This window comes from Kogia breviceps, chromosome 15 (assembly GCF_026419965.1).
Source record: "Kogia breviceps isolate mKogBre1 chromosome 15, mKogBre1 haplotype 1, whole genome shotgun sequence".
Classification (NCBI taxonomy): domain Eukaryota; kingdom Metazoa; phylum Chordata; class Mammalia; order Artiodactyla; family Physeteridae; genus Kogia; species Kogia breviceps.
The window spans coordinates 78,622,494-78,640,416 of record NC_081324.1 but is presented as its reverse complement, the minus strand read 5'-3'; the positions used below and the strand labels follow the sequence as shown (position 1 = coordinate 78,640,416).

The 17,923-nt window shown below is 48.7% G+C and overlaps 1 protein-coding gene across 4 annotated transcripts in view; it reads left to right on the top strand.

Annotated features, from left to right (window-relative positions):
* KSR2 (kinase suppressor of ras 2) overlaps positions 1-17,923 on the top strand; it is a 410,583-nt gene that overhangs the window by 360,668 nt on the left and 31,992 nt on the right. For all 4 annotated transcript variants that reach the window (XM_067015445.1, XM_067015448.1, XM_067015444.1 and 1 more), the window contains one exon: positions 17,248-17,344. In XM_067015445.1, the coding sequence (XP_066871546.1) occupies positions 17,248-17,344 (97 nt within the window). The remainder of the gene's footprint in view (positions 1-17,247; positions 17,345-17,923) is intronic.

The window sequence follows — 17,923 nt, the reverse complement described above, 5'->3', positions numbered from 1 at the left end:
GTGAAATTGAATCTCACTGAGCTTAGGTTCCCATTTGCCTTTGCTTCTTTTTTTTTTTTTTAACATCTTTATTGGAGTATAATTGCCTTACCGTGGTGTGTTAGTTTCTGCTTTATAGTAAAGTGAATCAGCTCTACATATACATATATCCCCATATCCCTCCCTCTTGCGTCTCCCTCCCACCTTCCCTATCCCACCCATCTAGGTGGTCACAAAGCACTGAGTGGATCTCCCTGTGCTATGCAGCTGTTTCCCACTAGCCATCTGTTTTACATTTGGTAGTGTATATATGTCCATGCCACTCTCTCACTTCGTCCCAGCTTACCCTTCCCCCTCCTCGTGTCCTCAAGTCCATTCTCTACGCCTGCGTCTTTATTCCTCTCCTGCCCCTAGGTTCTTCAGAACCTTTTTTTTTTTTTTTTTTTAGATCCCATATATGTGTGTTAGCATACAGTATTTGTTTTTCTCTTTCTGACTTACTTCACTCTTAGGTCCATCCGCCTCACTACAAATAACTCAATTTTGTTTCTTTTTATGGCTGAGTAATATTCCATTGTATATATATGCCACATCTTCTTTATCCATTCATCTGTTGATGGACACTTAGGTTGCTTCCATGTCCTGGCTATTGTAAATAGAGCTGCAGTGAACATTGTGGTACATGACTCTTTTTGAATTATGGTTTTCTAAGGGTATATGCCCAGGAGTGGGATTGCTGGGTGGTATGGTAGTTCTATTTTTAGTTTTTTAAGGAACCTCCATACTGTTCTCCATAGTGGCTGTATCAATTTACATTCCCACCAACAGTGCAAGAGGGTTCCCTTTTCTCCACACCCTCTCCAGCATTTATTGTTTGTAGATATTTTTGCTGATGGCCATTCTGACTGGTGTGAGGTGATACCTCACTGTAGTTTTGATTTGCATTTCTCTAATGATTAATGATGTTGAGCATCCTTTCATGTGTTTGTCGACAATCTGTATATCTTCTTTGGAGAAATGTCTGTTTAGGTCTTCTGCCCGTTTTTCGATTGTGTTGTGTGTTTTTTTGATATTGAGCTGCGTGAGCTGCTTGTAAATTTTGGAGATTAATCCTTTGTCAGTTGCTTCATTTGCAAATATTTTCTCCCATTCTGAGGGTTGTGTTTTCATCTTGTTTATTGCTTCTTTAAAACCACCGTGCTGCCCAGTTACATACAAATGGAGGTGTCTGTGGGCCATTTGGAAAAGAACCACAGTTCTTCAGCACAGAGGAAAATGCAGCTCCCATCCCGGAGACTGGTTTCCCTGGTGATGGTTGCTGTAGAAGCGTGGCCCCAGCCAGAGTATCTTATTTTTATTTTACTAGTTTGTCTATTTCCATTTTCTTAGGCCCTCAATCACTTTATCACTATGTGATTCAATGCTGTTTGGGGCTGGTGGTACCCGTCCTACCTGCTGGGACACCCCCATACCTGCCGACCTTTCCCTTCTGCCAATTACCTATTAACCAGGTACTATAGTCAGGATAGGATAGGCTTGTGCTGCAGTGACAAACAACCCTGAGATCTCTTTGGCTTACTCAAGGTTTCTCACTCATTGAGTTTGCTATATAGTTTGGGCACAGTGCTCCATGGGAGCTGTCTTCCATGAAGTTACTCAGGGATCCAGGAAACTCCAGTCTTGTGGCTCTACCCTATCATCATAGGGCCTCCACAGTCACTGTGGCACAAGGATGCAGATTCGCCGATGGGCTTCTCACTACCCCAACCAGGAAGTGCTAGGGGTCACTTCCCATTGGCCAGAACCAGTCCCGTGGTATTGTATATCTACAAAAAGACTGGGAAGTGTGGTCTCCAGGGGAGAATCTGGGAGGGAGCCATAGGAAACAGAATTTGGTGAGCACAGAACATTGTCTCTTCCGTGCAAGAGTTTTCTAATTTAATCCCCCCAGACCTGGAAGGTAGATTTTTGCCTTGTCCACCGGCATTTATCTTCAGCAGCTTGCCCAGAGGCTCGTAATGTAAGAGTTCCAGGCCTGGCTCTCTCCTTTCCACTCTCTGTACCTGTTTCTACTTCTAAAAGGAATGATTCCTCCCAGCACACTCCCCTGTCTCTAGATGCTTCTCTGTTCCTCTTGGGGTAATGAAATGGTAGTTCAAGTTCATTTCCCTCCCTGTGTTCATCCCAGGAATCCTGCCCATCCGGCCTGCCTGAACCCCCTGGTGTTCTAGATTCATCTATTGATACAAAGCTTCAAGTGCAAAGGACACAGTGTTCCTTGCTGTCAGCCCGGCAGAGGCATGGGTTCTATAAAGTTGGAGACATTTCTTCCCTGGTGAAATTTCTTCCCAGGCTGAGAAATCAGATTTTTTTTTTCCCGTTTACCAGACCAAGGTTCCTCTATAAATGCAATGGGATGAAGTGAGTAGGAATTTTTGTGAACTTCCAGCTTTTTCTTTTTTAAACAACTTTATATATAAATCACAAAATTCCCTCATCCATACAGTTCGATGGTTTTTAGTATGTTTACAAAAGTGTGCAACTATCACCAGATCTAATTTTTTATTGAAGTATAGCTGATTTACAATATGTTATTAGTTTCAGGTGTACAACATAGTGATTCAGTATTTTATAGATTATATTCCATTCAAAGTTATTATATGATTTGAGAACATCTTATCACCTCAGAAAGAAACCCTGTACCCATTAACAGTCACTGCCTACTCCCAGCCCCATTTACCCCCAGCCCCTGGCAAGCTGAGCCTCCAGTTTTCAGACAAACAATGTTTTCACTGGAGCATTTCGGAGACTGGGGGAAATGAAAACACAGAGTGCTTTTTAAGGGGTGAGGGAGGCTGTGGCCAGTTCTAGAGTTGGCACGACACTATCTGCATTACTTTCCAACTGCAGCCACAGGAAACATACCCATAGGTAGACACAGGTGTACCTATAAACGCAAAGACAGCCATGCACGCACACACACAAGGATGCACATACATAAATATACGCACATGCTATTACGTTCTTGCACACATACACACATGAACTCACTCACGTGTGTACACCCGTGTTCATGTGCACGTGAACATGCGTACAGGCAGAGGTCCTTACCGTAGAAACAATGCACACATACATGTCAGTACGCACAGATGTGTCCTTTGCTACACTGACCCTTTGGTGGCAGCAGATCGGGTAATCTCCGCCTCTTGGCCCTGTCCAAGCCAGTGGTCTGCAGGGAAGGCATTCTAAAGCAATTTGGGATTTACCTCACTCGGGTGAGCATTCGTCCAGCTAATTTCATGCCCAGGGGCTGCCTGGGAAGGCTCTGGTAGGGTGCGGTGTGGGGGTTCAGGCAGGGAATGGCAGAGAGGAAGAGGCAGGAGACTTAGAAACGTGTAAATTGTATGACATGAACTTGGCATGTGCTTCCGGGTTGGGGTGACGGCGTGTCGGCCTTGGGGCGGTCCTTGATGCAGCCTCCTTCCAGTCGGGGGTGGCGGCTGGCGGTGCATCCTGTCTCCACTGTTGTGGAACTCGGGCTTGCAGAGAAGCTCCTGGCCTGCGTTTGCACTGGTCCCACATCTCTGGCCTTCTCCCGCATCACCCCAACCGAACCCGCAGCAGAGAGCTGTGCCCCTGCACCTGTGGCACTTCCTCACCCGCCAGGCTCCGCGTCCCCACGCCTGGCCAGGAGTGTTGGCTCCATGCCCGTATGGATGGATGAATGGTTGAATGAATGAATGAACGAATTAAGGGAGTGAATGAATGGAAAACCCACTTGACCTTGACCACACCCAGTTCTCAGTGCAGAGGAGAATGGCTCAAATTTGTCAAGCTCCCAGTTCGAGCAGCCCAATTTGTGTAGAGCCACCCCAGTTTCTTAGAACAAAGGCCAACAAACATTTTCCATAGCGGGCCAGACAGGGAATATTTTCAGCCATGTTCTTTGGTCTCTGTCGTGACTAGTCAGCTCTTCCATTGTGACAGGAAAGCGTCCACAGACAGTATGGAAACAGGGTGTGGCAGTGTGCCAACGAAACATTATTTCACAGAAATTTGAATTCCTTATAATTTTCCCAAGGTCACAAAGTATCATTCCTCTTTTGAACTTTGCAAACTTTTATTTAAAGGTGTTTCAAACTGGCTGTGGGTTTGCCGTACATGGCCTTTATCATGTTGAGGTATGTTCCTTCTATGCCCACATTCTGAAGAGTTTTTATCATAAATGGATGCTGAAATTTATCAAAAGCTTTTATTGAGATGATCGTATCGTTTTTATTCTTCTGTTCGTTAATGTGGTGAATCACACTGATTGATTTGTGGATATCGAAAAATTTTGTATCCCTGGGGATAAACCCCACTTGATCATGGTGTGTGATCCTTTTAATGTATTGTTGCATTTGGTTTCCCCGTATTTTGTTGAGGATTTTTGCGTCTGTGTTCATTGGTGATATTGGCCTGTAATTTTCTTTTTTGTGGTATCTTTGTCTGGTTTTGGTATCAGGGTGTCGGTGACCTCATATGTTGAGTTCGGAAGTGTTCCCTTCTCTGCAGTTTTTTGGAATAGTTTCAGAAGGTTAGGTGTTAACTCTTTAAATGTTTGGTAAAATTCACCTGTGAAGCCATCTGGTCCTGGGCTTTTGTTTGTTGGGAGTTTTTTTTTATCAGAGATTCAATTTCAGTACTTGTAATTGGTCTATTCGTATTTTCTATTTCTTCCTGGTTCAGTCTTGAGAGACTGTACCTTTCCAAGAACTTGTCCGTTTCTTCTAGGTTGTCCATGTTATTGGCATAGAGTTGCTTGTAGTAGTCTCTTATGATCCTTTGTATTTCTGTGCCGTCCATTGTAACTTCTTTTTCATTTCTAATTTTATGGATTTGGGCCCACTCCTTTTCTTTTCTTGATGAGTCTGACTAAAGGTTTATCAATTTTGTTTATCTTTTCAAAGAACCAGTTTTTAGTTTCATTGATCTTTTCTATTGCTTTCTTCATCTCTGAGTTTTCTGCCCTGATCTTTGATTTCTTCTAACATTTTTAGCTCATGGGCTATACAGAAATACACAATGGCTTAGATTTGGCCCTCGGGCCGTAGTTTGCAGCCCCTGTCTTAGGAGCTTGGCTCTAGTAGGCCTGCATGTCTACACTCTGCGAAATTCCCCGCAACCCTGACCTACAGCAGTGTAGACAGTGGGCTAGTTGGGTGTGTCCTGGGGTGGCCCAGCGCCAGAGGCCTTCTCAAAGAAGGGAGAGGCAGGGCTTCCCTGGTGGCGCAGTGGTTGAGAATCCGCCTGCCGATGCAGGGGACGCGGGTTCGTGCCCCGGTCCGGGAAGATCCCACGTGCCGCGGAGCGGCTGGGCCCGTGAGCCGTGGCCGCTGGGCCTGCGCGTCCGGAGCCTGTGCTCCGCAAGGGGAGGGGCCACAACAGTGAGAGGCCCGCGTACCAAAAAAACAGAACAAAACAAAAAAACAAAGAAGGGAGAGGCAGTAGAAAGCCCAGGAGCTTTGGGCAAACGGGACCCAGATTCTGCCTCCACGTTCTGGCCAGAAGGGCCCTGGGCCAGGCATTCATTCCCTTGGGCTTTTGCTTCCTCGCTGGAAAAATGGGAAGACGAAAAGCCACCCCCAACCCCTGGGGCTCTCGTGAGGATGAGACGAACTGCGTGCAGGCGTCTCAGGAGCTTGAAAACACTGGTTTCCTTGTCCTTCAGCCTCTGTTCTTTCCATTTCCCAACGGGGCCAAGTAGCCTAGGGGTTGAGAACAAGATGCACGTGTCAAATAGACTGAGGGTAGAATGCCAGTTCTTCATGGATCTGAGCTGCGTGAGCTTAGCAAACGACCTCACCTGCCCGCGTCTCAGTTTTCCCACCTGCGAAATAGGACCAGTACCTCCCGGAAAAGGTTGAGGTCAAGAGTACGACTAAATAAGATCATTCGCATAAAACCTTTAGCAGAAAGCTCATGGGGAGGTTCAAGGAATGGTGTTTCGTATTCTTAGGAGGCAGTGTGGCTCTGTGGCCGTGAACCCACGGTTTAGTCTCAGACAGGTCTGGGTTCGAGCCAGGCTGTGCCAGTTGAAGCACGACCTGGGGAAGTTCCATCCCCCTTTGTGCGTTTTGGTTTCCCCATCCCTTCCATGAAGGAAGTGGACCCAATGATTTCTAACACTAGTCTACAACTTGAATTCTAGAAATTTCTGTACATGTTTTCTTACACCATGGCCAGGTAGGTTCCAGGCTCAGGTACATTCCCAGTATCCCCTAGGAAGGTACACTTCTCCCCTCCTTCTTCCCCCTTCCTCCTCCTCCCCCCCCTCCCCTCCTCCCCTGCTCTTCCTTCCCCTCTTCCCCTCCGCCTTCTCTCACGGGTGGAAAGGACACAGCTGTTTTGTGGGGTTACAGCCACCATTCAACTGTCTGCCCTTTCTCCTTTGCCAGCCCCACAGTCATTTTAAAATATCAAATAGTCAAATCCATCTTCTTCGTTCAGGATTGAATTTTGTCAAGGTGAGAGAGTTCCACTGGGACTTTCAGGTAAGGGCCAGTCTCTGGCTTTGTGTCCTGACCAGGCTATAAACCCGGTGCAGAAGACAGGAGCGAAAGACTGCTTCCCCCCCGAGAGTGACAGCCAGAGAGTCTTCCAAGCAAGACGGGGCTCCTGGGAGGAGGAACTCGGTTCCAACTCTGCTTTCTCATTTCAGTTTGTCACCCTTTCGATATTTTCCAAACTGTCTATAGAGTAAACATGTGTCTGGTTTCATTTCCGTCTGACTCCAAGGTGCTTTTTTCCTTCTTTCTCATTTTACAAAAGTAATACGTGTTTGTTGGAGAAAAATTAGGAAAGAGAGATAAGCAGTGAGAAAAAAGCTTTTTGCAAAGCTTCTAATCCCATGACCCGGGACTGGCCCTGCTAACGCCCTGGAGTCTATCCTCTCTGTGGATTTTAATGCATATAAATTAGGTGGTGTATGTATATGTTTCAAAAACAGTAATTCACTTGACTGTTTAGCTTTAAAAAAAAAATGTGCTTCTGGTCAGGGGGCAACAAGAACTGATGTGTTTTGATATCCAGCCCCAGAGGGAAGGACCCGCGTCGGTCTGGTCTTTTTGTGCCACAGGGAACCTTGCGCAGGGGAAAGGCTGGAAGCATCATTGCTAACTGGATCTGGTTTGGCTTATGGTCTGTTTCGTGTGCTGAGCCAGTAGGGAAAGACCTGCCTCGGCACTGAGCACAGCTCTTCCAGCTCCCGCGGACGATGGGAAAAAGGAAGGGGGTCGCAGTCACTTGTTCCTTTGTTCATCCATTCACCCGTTCTAGAAGCATTCCCTGAGCACCTCCCCTGGGCCTGACCCATGTGTACTGCCTGCTGCGCTTGCACAGGTGCATCCAGAAGTTCTCCAGACCCCCTCCGATGGTCTAGCCCTCTGCAGCCTGCCTTTCCTGTCTGTGGGTGGCAGCTGGGAGTTCCCAAACAGAAGCAGCAAAGGGGCAATGAGGCCAAACGAGGGCTGGCCCTGAATTGAAAGGGTGGAAGGAGAGGCCTAGAGTTGGGAAGGGAGGGAGGCGGGTGAGCTCGGTGGATAAACAAGGGTTTCCAAGGTCAGGCCCTCTGAGCTGGGCCTGGCCAGTTCCTGCTTTGCTAAACCATCCTTTCCCAAGGGATCCTGTGAAATCCTGGAAAGGTGATTCGAGACCTGGACTCAAGTCCTCACCCTGTCACCTACTGGCTGTGGGGACCTGGGTAGGTTACTTAACCTTCCTGCATGTGCATTTTTTCATTTGTAGCACAGAGCCTCCCCTCCTGGGAAGGCTGGTGTGAAAAGGTCTCAGTTCAGCGCCTTGTGGAGAGAGCGCCATCAACTCCAGGCAGTGCTAATAAATAGCAGGTATGAAACCTGCACGTAGAGATCACACACGTACTCATACGTATAACCGACCCCTTTGCCCGAATCACCCCACCTCACAGCTCACAAAGCACTCCGAGTTCCAAAGATTTCAGGTGACTTGCCCAAGACCACACAGCCAGGAAGGGACAGCATTTTTGCTCCGGTGATTCTGATGCTGAAGTGTATGCTCCTGTCCAGGCTGACTCATTGCCTTGGTTTCCTCATCTGTCCAATGGGAATAACCAGACCCACTTATTCATTGTGATGATGAGTTATTCAATGTGATGATGCCTGGGAACCTTTTGGCTCTGCCTTGGTCCCCTGGGAGGCCTCTGGGAGATGGGCGTCATCCTAAACAAGACGATGCCTGCCTTTCTTGGAGAGATTAGATAAGGGGCATTTGGTTAGATGTTGCCAGAAATCAGTCCAGAGTCTTTGCCCTGAAACAACAGCATGTGTTGGGAAGGGAGTCCCTGCTGTCCCCTCCTGAGATGCCAACCCTGACTCCCTGTTCATGGAGGACCCACCGCCATCCTCTCACGGTGTGCCTGGTCCCATGTGCATTTCTCCATGGCCCTCGTTATGAACTGCAGTTATTCTCTTACTGTCTCTCTCCCCCGCAAGAATGTCAGCTCCATCACCAAGGAAATGGCCGTTTTGTCTTTGTCCCTGCACATATCTGGCCTATAGTTCCTGTTAATACATAATTGGCAGGAGGGGAGGGTTTGCAGGCCTGGAGATTAATGAGTCTGGATTTCCCAGAAGGTGGGACAGGTACCACTGGCCCCAAATAACATCAAATCACATAGTGGGGGGCATGATTTTCCTCTTCAATTCTCTCTCCATCCTTCTGGTGACATTAAGGGAAAACTCTTCATTCAGTGCTAGTGTTTAACACCTTCCTAACCCTTACCTGCTAAACTTTTTTTTTTTTAAACAAAAAGAGGAGGCCTTAAGCTCTGACCATTTGTCAGACCATGATGCCAAGCAAGGATTTAATATTGTTTTTTAGTGGGTTTGTTTTCATTGTATGTATTTTCACATTTATATGGGGCTAGAAATTCTGGCTTTCCTTCTGGTAATGATAGAAGGTAACAATAAAAGTTTCTTTCTAAAATACACGTATTTTTCAGAGGCAGTGCATCTAAAGAAAACTATTAGCACGTGGTAAATAATGAGTTGGCGGATCTGGCAACACTCTTAAGGGAGTTTTGGAATGGTTGCAGCGTGAGGGATTCTGAGTGAGACGCACAGTCTGACCCTTAGCAGACGCTGAGAAGAGATGCTGTAGAGTTTGGGAGGAGCATGTCCTGGAATGCCTCTGGACAAGGTCAAGAAGAGCGGGTCTTGGATGGTGGCTGGACCACAGAGTGTGATGAGAGGCAAAGAAGCAGCCAGGAGTTCTTGCAGTGAGCTGAAGGCCCACACCTCCCTGGCTGGCTGCCTGTGCCCTTGAAACCCTCCTTCTCTTATAAAGCACAGACCAGGGAGGGCAGAATGTCCCAGTCAGGGCCAGGGGTACCCCCTAAAATGGGCAGAACCCCCATCTCAGTCCTTGAAGGTTCCAGAGCATTCAATGCTTGGCCTCTCTGGATTTAGCAAAATCAGAGAGAAGAATGCAGTGAGATCGAGACTGTAAGCTTCCTTTTTCCTCCCGCTTCTCCAAGCTTTGCAGGGATGCATTTGGGAAAAAAAAAAAAAAAAAAACCTGAAGCCCTTCTTTCAAGTGCTGCTAGCTCCTGCTTTGCGTATTCTGATGCCTGGATGGCCACCCTTCTCGTCTGGCTGGGACACGAGCCTTCCCTGGCCAACGCCTTATTTAATGGAACTCTATAACTCTTCATTTCCTGGACGTACGGCAGGGTCCCTGGACGTATGGCAGGGTAAGCAGGTGGCAAACAGCTGGCATTTCTCACTTGCTTTCTGGCAGTTCCCATTTTTATAGGAAGCTAACCTGGCATTTTTTTTTTTTATTATAAAGCCCCAGAGCCCCAAGGTTTCATATCCTCAGTGTTAGATTCACAAAGGGCTTGGAAGTTAGAGATTGCCTGCATCTGGAATTGGATGGAGCAGCAACCTGTCGCTTGGCATGTGATTTATTTGCTCCAGGGAGGGGGAAAGAGTGGAGGGCGGTTAAGTGGGTTTCGAGTTTTGTGGGGTGTTGGGGATGCTGAGAAGTGAGTGAGGAGGAGAAGCCACCAAGGGGTTGTAAATCCCTTCTGATAGAACCGAGTATTTTTAAAGTAACAGCTGACTTTGAAACCAGCTGCCTTGGGACCTAAAATCAGGCAGAGCTGAGACTGTTTCCACCCACCTGTTTCTTTTATTCGGAGGATCAACACTTGGGGAGGGCAGCCACTGGGAGATGCTCTCTAGAGCCCGGCCATATGGCCTTGGCTGTGCAATCAAGCATACTGCATTGGTTCTGCCCCAGGGCCTTTGCACTGGCTGGTCCCTTAGCCTGGAACGCTTTTCCCCCAGATTTTCGCACAGCTGGCTTCCTTCTTCCTTTTCTCGCAGAATGGCTACCTCTCTGGGGCAACTTTCCCCGAGCCTCCTAACTAAAGAGGCCCCCAGCCCCACCACACTTTGTCTGATAAATCTGTTTATTCTCTTCATAGCACTTGTGCCTCTCTGAACATCTCATCGATTTGCTTTGCCTGCTTGTTTATCACCTGACTTCTCCTCTGGCCGATCAGCCCCAGGTGAAGATGGACCTATGTTGCATTCTGTATCTCCTATACCTAGAACACCACCAGGCCTGCGTGGCACTCGCTAAAGGGACAGTGATTGTGAACTTCATGATCTCTGGGTCTCAGTAAAATAAGATTGGCTTGAACGGCAGTTCTCCAGGTGGGGTCCCCAGACTACCCACATCAACATCGCCTGGGAACTCATTAGAAAAGCACATTCTCAGGGCTCACCCCAGACTCCCAGAATCGGAATCTCTTGGGGAGGGAACAGCCATCTTTGTTTTAACAAGCCCTTCCAGGGGATTCTGGTGCACACTCAAGTTTGTCAACCATTGCTCCAGTGCTTAAATACCTATGAGGTCCAGGCAGATGGTGTCAATGCAGGAAGTAGACCAGGTGTGGCAGAGGAGACCCTACATGCCCTGTCTAGGGACAATGAAATGTAAGACCAAGCCTGCCCGAAAGCCCAACACCCCATCCTTCTCAAATAGGCCAATTGTTACCCTTAGAACGCCCCAAAAAGCACACGAACAAATAAGCCAAGAATGGTGAAGACACAGGCCCCTGAGAAATTGTTTTTCTTTGGTTGGATGTGACACATGATGCTCTGATGGGACTGTCACTCCCTGGAATCCTGGAAGAGGAGGCCTGGCCACTGGAAGCAGCTGTAGCATTGCATCCATTCATTGCTTCAGAAGCTTTTGTGTGCTGGGAGTACAGCAGCAACCAGATAGGTTAGACCCTGCCTTCGTGGTGTTTACCGCCTGGAGGGAGAGACAGCCTCTAATCAAAGCCTCCAGCTGACACGTGTACAATGACAGCCATGACAAGGGCTGCAAGGATGGAGTGCACAGTGCCACGGGGTCTGGCGGGAATAGGGACCTAGCTGGGGAGGCCTTTGAGGACAGATGGGGAGAGCGTTGCTGGCTGAGGAAACAACCCGAGCAAAGGCCCTGGGGTAGACTGGTGTGGCTGGAGCTCTGTGAGTGAAGGGGTGGAGCTGTCTGCGGGGGCCAGACCGTGGGCGCTGGAGGAGTTGGGTCTCTCTCCAGAGGGCACTGGGGAGTGACTTGCTCAGCTTTGCATTTTGAAGCCACCGCTCAGAGTGTTGGCTGGAGAATGGATTGGGGAAGCCGGAGCAGCCACGAGGGGCAGTGCGTCATCCAGGCAGGAGAACATTATCATTAGAAATGGTATTAGAACATGACTAGAAATAATAATATTAGAACATTATTAACCACGATATGATCCATGGTCAAGGAGCACACGTCCTGGCCAGGCGCTGGGCCAAGCCCTGAACTTCTGTGACCCCGTTTCACCCTCATGCTCCCCTCTGTGACAGTACTTCCTGCCCCACTGGGTTAGTTTCTCGTTGCTGCAGTAACAGATTACCACAAACTCAGTGGCTTGGAGCAACAAAAATTTATCTCTCAGCTCTGGAGGTCCGAAGTCCAAAATGGGTCTCAGAGGGTTAAAATCAAGGCCTCGAAGAGCTGCCTTCCCTTCTTGGGGCTCTGGGGGAGAATCCACCCCTTACCCCTTCCAGCTTCTCCAGGCTGCCTGCCTGCCTTAATTTAATCACAGCTGCAGAGCCCCTTTTGCCATGTAAATGTTTACCGTGGCGGGCTGTGGATGTCTTTGGGGGCCGTTATGGAGTTGACCGCACCCACAGCTACAGATATGGACACAGATGAGGCACAGTTAGTCCCCAAGGCCGTGTGGCCTCAGAGAGGGCAGAGCTGGGCCGAGAGCCGCTCTGTCGGTCTTCAGAGGAGGTGGCCCCCCAGCTCCCATTCCCCAGCATTCACGCTGGCCTGGGTCCCTGGCCTTGATGCTGAGGAGTTTGCGGGAGGGAAAGGAAACGGCTGCCACGGCGTCCAGGCTTCTTTCCCAGCCGCTGTTTTCGCAGAATGAGCCAGTTTGGACAGAGGCCCTTGGAGAGAAAACTCTAGATGGTTTTATCACATTGTTCCCGACAAGCCTCTTTTAGGCTGGTTTACATCAAACGTCTTTCATTTGCCTTGCCACCTGGGCCATAGGTTTACTGTGTCACCTGAGATATGGGGTCAAAAACAGCATTATTTGAGGTGCCTGGGGCCACGGTCGGAAGAGATGTTGACCTGCAGTTAAGGTGGAAAATTCCCAGTTCTTCTCCTCTTCTTGGAAAAACATGATCTCTGTTGCAGAGGAGGATACTGTGTGTACACTAGTGCTTGGGCCTACTGCCCCAGAAGCTTGAGAGGTACTAAATGTATCCTTAAACCACCGGAACACCTTCTCTTGACGTGCAGACCGACTCTGCTACTGAGGCCTGCGGACCTCCTTTATCTTCATTGCCATAGGTGATATTAGCAGCGCTATTGTAGCTACCATTCACTGAGGGGGCCTATGTTGTGCTGGAGGCTGAGAAAATTGTTAAGAAACAGAAGATGGGGGTTAAGAGCATAAACTCTGGAGCCAGCCTGCCTGGGTTCAAATCAGCTCTACTTAACCTCTCTGAGCCTCAGTTCCCTCTTCTGTAAAGATGGGGCTGATCCCGAGCTTGATTAAATCAAAGATGCTGTCAGTTAGAATATGCGCCCTTTCTTTTATGTACTACGCGAAGAGAGAAGGGCGGGGCCCGTGAAACTGTGACCTGTCGATGAATGCAAGACACATTCTGATTTCAGAGATGTTAGTTCCAATGGGAGGCAATGCACGTTGGAATCAATGAAATACCTCGAGAGTACCCACTTCCTGGGGCTCTTGTGCTTAGGCTGGTGTCAGGCACATAGAAGGGGCTCAGTCCACGTCAGCTGGTATTGTTTCTATTGTCCCTATTTTACAGATGAGGAAGCTGAGGTTGAAGTCACTTCCCGAGGTCACCCAACAATGTGAATGGTAGAGTTGGGATTTGGGTTCCCTCGGCTGTGTGTCTCTTTCATGGCCCCCAAATCATGTCTAATAACAGGGTACCCACACCATGGATGAGATGAGCGATCGGGAACAGGCTGGCACCATGGCCATGTATCCGTGAGCAGGTCCTCCACCCCTCTGGGTCTCCACATCCTCACCTGTAAGAGGTGGGTGATAACGTGGACCCTGCAGGGAAGCTGGGAAGGATGCCTGGATGTGAGAAAGGTCCCACACGTGCTCAGTAAACCTTCATCCTCTCCTCGCTTCCCTTCCCCACCGCTCAAGCCCAAGCAGCTTTTAGGGCACGGGCGTTAGCCACAGAAATCCCAAGCTCGGAGCAGATGCCGTGGATAGTTGGACTGACTTGTCTGAACAGTTGGAGCCTTGGGCACCCGGGACACACCTGCCTAGTGCCTGCTCCTGCTTAGAGCTCAGCCCTCACCTTCAACTCAGCCTCCGATCGACACCTGAGCCGGCACAGCCAGGCCTGGAGCCCCTCATTCCCCCGTAGATGCTGCCCCTCGGGGCCGTGTGAAGCGTTTAGAAATAGTTACCTGGGGTGTCAATATTGGCTTAGATTTTAAAGCTTAACACTATTGTATTAATTGTTCATCCTTTCCTCGCTGGTTTTTTTTTTTTTTAGTAAATTGTTCTTGGAAGGATAACGTACCTGTCAAAGTGTTCGGATCCTAAGAGCGCAGCCCGAGTAATTTCCACTTAAATGCACATCCATATAACCAACACCCAAAGCAAAACGCAGAGCGTCACCTGCCCCCGGCTGCCCCACCCCCTCCCCATCCTCCCCACCCACCAAGGGTCACGGCTCTGCTGACTTCTAACACATGGACCAGTTTTGTCTGCTTTTGCACTTTATATAAATGGAGTCATTCAGTGTGTGTGTGTGGCTTCTTTTGCTCAACATTAGGTTTAGAACTTCATGTCTTTTGCGGTTAGCAGTAGTTTGCTTATTAACAGTCCAGTAAGAATATATTTTGTTACATGGATATATCATAATGTATCCATTTTTCTGTCTGTGAACATTTGGGTAGGTTCCAGTTTGGGGCTGTTATGAATGGGTTGCTATTAACATTCTAGAATATTCTAGTACATTCTGGTACATGTCTATAGGTGAATATGAGTGTGCATGCCTTCTGGATACATACTTAGGAGATGAATTGCTAGTTATAGCTTATTTGTATATTTCACTTAAGTAAAAGTGCCAAGCTGTGGTCGTACCAGTTGATATCTTACCAGCCAGTGTGCACGTTTGTGTGTGTGTGTGTGTGTGTGTGTGTGTGTGTGTGTGTGTGTGTGTCCAGGGGCTCCAGATGCCATAAGGTAGTGAGAGAAGCAAAGACTTTAGCAGCTGCATCTGGAAAGGAGGATGTGAGCAGGGGAAAGGAGACAGGGGTGGACGTTTGGAGGCTGCAACTTGTATGCAGTTACACTGAGAGTCTGGGAGGCTTGGAGGCTGTTGCGATTGTCCGCTTGGCCATCTGCAGTGGGGACATATTTCTTCTGGGCTCTGGCCTGTGATGAGCGTAGGTAGCTGTTCGAGAACAGAGTCTCCAGGGGAGGGAATCCACCCGCGGTCTCCGCCACCCCCAATACTTTAATGTCAGTGCGGTCTAATTGGCCGTGCAGTGCACTGCCCCCCTCCACCTCACCTCCAGCAGCAGCAACCCCAGTGCCCCGAGTCACCATGGCTGCCCCTCGCCGACTTACTGGGCAGCCCTGGACAGGCGGGCGAGTCAGACTCCCTGTGAGTCAGCTGCCCTGGGACTCTCACCTCAAGCAGGTGCAGAAACGAATCTCAGTTGAAGATCATGGATGATTATAGGTAGCATGGTGGGTAAGTGGATACGTGGATGGGTAATAGACAGAAGATGTGTGTATAAGTACCTAACTGACATACAATTTGCACACAAGTGTGTGTATGTTCACCATTGTATTGATCATTTACCACCTCTCAGAATAGCCAGAGTTTCGTGAATACTTACTGTGTTGGGCGTGGAGAGTTGCCTACACCCTGACACGCCTGATTTCATGTGATTCTCCTAAGGAACCTTGTAAAGCAAAAACTGTCGGCCTCGTTTTACAGCTAATGAAACCGAGGCTCAGAGAGGTTAGCTCTCCTGCCCAGGGTCACACAGCCACTGACTGACAAACCACGGTTCTAAGACAGTCTGACCCCGGGCCCCTGTTCTAACCAGTGTGCTCCACTCCCCACCTGTTCCTTCTCTCATTCAGTCCTCATACTAACTCTGTGGGTGGGTATCATTAGTTCCCTTTGATAGATGAGGAATCTGAGGCCCAGAGAGGTTAAGTAACCCATCCAGAGACACAACGACCCGTGGTAAGTAAAGAGCAGAGCTGGGAGTCAGACAGATCCCTCTGATACCTGAGTTCTGGCTATAACCGCACCATCTCAGCTAATTCAAGTCCACAGCAGGGCTCGGTAACTACTAAAAGAATGAATACAATGGCAAGAAGATTTTAGCAATCAAGTCACCGATTACAAGAAAAATTCATGCCGTCATTTAGACATAGATGGAAAATGAACTTTCCTAATGTCATTCCTTCTTCTTTCAGCCAATATTAGATGTGATGAACCAGATGTGATGCTAGGGGCTGGGGAATGCTATGGTGAATCTAGAACTCATTCATTCACTCGTTCATTCATTCACTCGTTCATTTGCGGATTGTTTATCGAGTTCCTGGTCTGTGTGCGCCAGGATTCAGGCTCATGGCAGAGGAAAAGGATGGGTAAACACGCTGGCAATTAAATGAGGTGTTACTGTCACTGTATAATGTCCTTTTTCATCTTGTCATTCATCTTGAACCACTGGTCCTCGAAATGAGCTCAGTGAGGCTGAAAATAGTTTGAAAACCCTCTATCCAGACAGGCATCTGCTTTGGGGGAGTGTTACTGGTGTTTACACACCCCCGTCTAAAGGCTTGAATACATTATTCACTGATGGTACTTAGCACACATCAGCGACCGCTTTGCTGGTCTTTCATCACTTTCTCCACACACCAGTGGATCCTGGCAAGTGAGAGCAGCTGGGCCGAGGGCCCGGCAGAGTACCGTCTGAGTGCTGTCTGAGGACCCCAGAAGTTATCAGTTTACAAGCAAATTTTCAGCTGTGAGAGCCTGTGTTAGACGGTATGTGGCCAAACCTGCTTCTGGGCTAGGCTAGACTCTGCAGGTGTCCTTGGGTGCTGGGGGTAGCTGATAAAGGTCCTGAAGAACCCCAAAGGAATTGCTCCCAGACCCGAATCCCAGAACCAGAACTGAAGTTCAGTGCAAGGCTGTGGTGGCTTAGTATCTCACAGGCATAATAGTGGCATGTCCACACACACCCACTCTCTATGTGTCACTTTTGTATGTGTGTGCCGCGTGGCTTGTGGGATCTTTTTTCCCCAACCAGGGATCGAACCCGGGTCCCAGCAGTGAAAGCACCGAGTCCTAACCACTGGACTGCTGGGGGGGATTTCCCTCTATGTGTCACTTTTTCTTTTTTGCGGTACGCGGGCCTCTCACTGTTGTGGCCTCTCCCGTTGCGGAGCACAGGCTCCGGACGCGCAGGCTCAGCGGCCACGGCTCACGGGCCCAGCCGCTCCGCGGCACGTGGGATCTTCCCAGACCAGGGCACGAACCCGCGTCCCCTGCATTGGCAGGCGGACTCTCAACTGCTGCGCCACCAGGGAGGCCCTATGTGTCACTTTTAATAACTGTTGTGTGTGGCCCTTATCGTAACAACTGCCAACAATTGTGTCCTTCTGCTTTCCAGCCTCTGTAAGGGCCGGACACTCTATTCTGTGGTGAGGGATGCCAAGATCGTCTTGGATGTCAACAAAACGAGGCAGATTGCCCAAGAAATCGTGAAGGTACCGTAGGGTCTGGGGCCTCCTCCCTGCACCTCAGAAAGACCCCTCCTGAGACTCATGGTCTGGCTTCAGATCAACAGTCTGGGCTTAAAAGAAATTAAACTTGACCTGAACAATAGCAGGCCAGATATGACCGTGAGGGATGATGGTCTACTAATGTTTGATTTCTATCTGGTGGCCTGTCATCATGATAATTGGATGTATGCAGAGACGGGGGGAAGGGACTCTTCTCATTGATAGACTCCCTTACCCCTTGAAGCCTTGAATTCCCATGAATGTAAGCCATCTCTCTCCACAGCTGCTGGGGAAGCATCAAATTGTTTGGTGGTGTTTGGGATTAAAACAAACAGGAACATCCTGTGTTTTCTGGTGGGTGCCTCATTAGTCCATCGTCTTCAGGTTTTTATTTCCCATTGGAAGTGTCAGGACTGAGCTGCAAAAAGAAATAAAAATGTGACTGCTCATTAAGGCAGAAAGAGAAATCTAGACATTTCACCCTTAAGCTTGACCTCCCATAGACCCTTCTCCGTGTTCTTGATTATTGCCTCATGATACGTCTCTTGAGGAGCACAGTGAAAT